General features: G+C 67.9%; 1 protein-coding gene across 1 annotated transcript; it reads right to left on the bottom strand.

Annotated features, from left to right (window-relative positions):
* Window positions 1–1,763: 1,763 nt before the first annotated feature.
* On the bottom strand, window positions 1,764–3,328 carry MNEG_14719 (short-chain dehydrogenase/reductase SDR; the record flags this gene model as incomplete). The annotated part of the gene is made up of 5 exons (XM_014036810.1): window positions 1,764–1,841; window positions 2,212–2,368; window positions 2,585–2,688; window positions 2,718–2,770; window positions 3,151–3,328. The coding sequence occupies 5 exons, from the start codon at window positions 3,326–3,328 to the stop codon at window positions 1,764–1,766; spliced, it is 570 nt and encodes a 189-aa protein (XP_013892264.1).
* Between the last annotated feature and the right edge of the window lie 162 nt (window positions 3,329–3,490).

Below are 3,490 nucleotides of genomic sequence, written 5' to 3' on the forward strand. Positions count from 1 at the left end.
GCCGTCACCCGAGGGCGGGCCGGGTGACGCAAGCGATGAAGCGGGGCCGCGCCGGCGGGCCGGATCGCGCGGGCGGGGCGTTTGTGTCGCGCCCGGGCGCGGGCAGGGCCGGCGCGAGGGGGCGGCCGGCGCCTGGGGGCGCGCTGATTCACCGCGTCAGTCGCTGCGCGGCTTCGGTCCCCTTGGGCTGGGCTGCCTGGCAAGCGCCCCGAGCCGCCGCCGCGCTCACCATGACGCGTTACGGCGATTCTCGTCCAGAGTTCCCTGGCTTGTGGTGGCGTCCAGGTCGATACGAGCGTCGTCCGGGTCACCAGCCGCGGACTTGGCGTCCGTCTTCGCGGGTGGGCTGGCCATTGTTGCGCGTAAATGCTGCTTATATGATGCAGAGTAAAGGCGCGCAACAGAATGTAGGCCCTGGAAGCACCGGATGATTGTTTTGTTGGAGCCGAACTGCCAAACGCTGCCACGTGTTCATGACTGTCGACAAGGTTTGTGCCTAACCCCTTGTCTGCCTCCAGATTGTAATAGCCACGTGATATTGCTTTTTTGAGCCCCTTCTCTCGCTGGCATGCAGGGGTTTGAGCAGGGGTCATCGCACGCGTGCCGCTGCCCTGTGATTCGCCCGCCGCTCGTGATGCGCCCGCTTCCCCGGGACTTTCTGCGGCCTTGCTCGCGGCCTGAATGCTGTCAAGCGCCCATTCAAAACCGTCCTGTCCAGGCCAGCCGCGCTGCAGGCCCGCGCCGGCATCCGCGCGCGCCGATTACGCCGATGCATCACAGCCAGCCCGTGACCGGTCTGAAGCACGGAACGAGTGCCGGGTTATGTGCGGCGGCGCGGCCAGTGACGCCCCTCGCAGCACGTATTCCACAACCGGGGCCGCCGGCCCACTCAGGCGCCGCCCTGGGACGTCCGCATCCTGCAGCGGCGAGCACAGACCCCCCAGATGATCCAGGCTCAGGCGCCGGCCGCCCCCTGTCTGGGCGGAATGGCGGGTCCAATGGAGCCCTCCAGACGGCGCATGACCCTCGGCTCACCGCCGCCCCCGAGCGACCTGCCCCCCCGGTGATAGCCAGTGACGAGCGGCGGGCCGCGCTTGTTGCGCACAGGATATTTAAGATATTTGCACGATGAGGCAGCCAGCAGCAGGTGGTTGCCTGAAGAGGCAGAGGCGGGGCGGCGACAGCGGCGTCGGCCCACCAAACCACAGGCACCTCCTCATGCCAGACCCCTTGCCCAGGACCTGGTCTCAGGAGCAATTTATTGAAAAGCAACTCGACAACTGCCGCTGCCAACTTCGGTGGGTGCGGCGCAGCCGCAAGAAGTAAAGCGGCTCGGGCGGCCGCAGGGCCCGGCCGGCCTCAACTTGACGGCCAGAGGTGGGGCGTGCAAGTGTTGAGCACGGCGCCGGCGGCCACCACGCCAGGACGGCTGCGGCACGCGCGGCGCCGCCGGCGCCGTCGCCCTCGCCGACTCTGCTGTAGCTACAGCAGGGGTGTACAGGGATGCAGGCTCCCTGCCGCGGCCTGCCGAAGGCGCCCTCGCTGCCCCAACGGATTGCGCCCGCGTGCACACCCCAGTGCTCGATCTGGGGGCGCCGCAGGCCAGAACTCAGCGCCCGGCCGCCGCGCCAACCCGACGAGGCGGCGTGGCGCATGCACGGGGGGCGGGGCAGGTCAATCTATGCACACGGGCCCCCGCCGGCCCGGGGCGCGGCCGCCAACGCGGCGCGAGCGCCCGCGCGTGGCGTCGCGCCGCGCCGCCGTCACTTGGGCCCGGGCTTTGGGGCCTGCGGCGGCATTGTGTAGTTGAGCGCCTGCCTGCCGCCGTCCACGGTGATGACCTGGGGGTGATTGAGGTAGTGTGGGGGAGGGGTGGCGGGGTTTGCTGTTTCCTTGCTTACATGTCTTGTTTGGGAGGGGAGGGCGGCGAAGCGTGTGACCGCTGGCTATGTGCGATAGGGGCTGGGTGAAGGATGGCCGGGCAGGCCGCTGATTTCGAGAGGCCCTCCGGCCCACCGCGGTCCCGGGAGCCACCCATGGGCCGCGCCCCGGCCGCATCCTGACACGTCCGGGGGGAGGGGAGGACCGCACCGCGCCGCGCGGCCGGGGCCGCGCGCCAGGGGCGGACGTCCGGGCGGGAGGGCGACGAAAACGGGTGGCGCGTGTGTTGCGAAAGCGCGGTAATGAAAGAACTGGTCACGCGGCCCGCACCTCCCCCGTGATGTAAGACGCGGCGTCCGACGCGAGAAAGAGCGCGACGCTCGCGACCTCCTCCGGCCGCCCCACGCGGCCGAGGGGCGTGCGCGAGAGCACGCGGCCGAGCGCCTCCTCGTCTGCCACGACGGCGGCCAGGACCTCGGTGTCGATGCTGTTGGGGTGGGGGGTGGCGGATTGGGGGGCTGAGAAATGCACGTACTTTGAGGGGATGTGCAGGTTTTGGGGGGGCCGAGGCACAAACGGCGCCTGGCACGGGTGACTGTCAATGCTCGACCAATGCACCAAAAACACACAAGACAAGACGTGCCAACTCATGAGGGCCACATGCATACATCACATGCAAATCCAATCACGGACGCATCCAAACGTGGTGATTGAGAACATGGGCGGTTGTGGTGATCGTCGGTGGGTGCTCTGGTGGGCGCGCCGCAGGCCGCCGGCGCCCGCCGCCGCGCCCCGCCGCCCGCTCGCCTGCCGGGCGCGATGGCGTTGACGCGCACGTTGTGGGGTGCGAGGGCTAGCGCCATGGAGCGCATCAGGTTGTTCACGCCGCCTGGTGTTTGATGAGGGGGTGGGGCGCCCGCCCCACGGCCGCGGGCGAGGGGGAGCCGGCGTCAGGGGGCAAGTTGTTATTGGCGGGGGGGGCAAACAGGACAGGGAGCGCAGGCTGGCGGTTTAGCCGGTGGAGCAGCGCGCCTGCGACTTCGCGACACGGAGAGTGCAATGGCGACGGCCCCGGCCCCTGCTGTGCGCCGGGCCCCCAACACGCCCGACCCATCCTCCAAACACACCTCCAAACACACCTCCAAACACACCTCCAAACACACCTCCAAACACACACACACACACACACACACACACACACACACACACACACACAAAACCACAAAGATTCAGGGGATGGCATTCAAATCGCCGCCGGGGCCCCCGTACCTTTGGATGCGTTGTAGCCGGATATGGTGGGGATCGCCATCGTCCCGTTGACGCTCGACATGCACACGATGCTGCCGCCGCGCCCGGCCGCGACCATGCGGCGCGCTGCGGCCTGGCAGGACAGGAACACGCCCTTCAGATTGACTGATATGACGGCGTCAAAGTCGGCCTCTGTCATTTCTAGGAAGGGCGCCGCCTTCACGATGCCTGGGGATGAGGGAGATGGTTGTGTGTGTAGGCTTTGTGTGCTTTGTGTGCTTTGTGTGTGTGTGTTTGTGCGTGCGTGTGTGTGTGTGTGTGCGTGTGTGTGTGTGTGTGCATGCGTGTGCGTGTGTGTGTG

The sequence above is a fragment of the Monoraphidium neglectum genome (genome assembly GCF_000611645.1).
Source record: "Monoraphidium neglectum strain SAG 48.87 unplaced genomic scaffold scaffold04710, whole genome shotgun sequence".
In the NCBI taxonomy this organism is placed as follows: Eukaryota; Viridiplantae; Chlorophyta; class Chlorophyceae; order Sphaeropleales; family Selenastraceae; genus Monoraphidium; species Monoraphidium neglectum.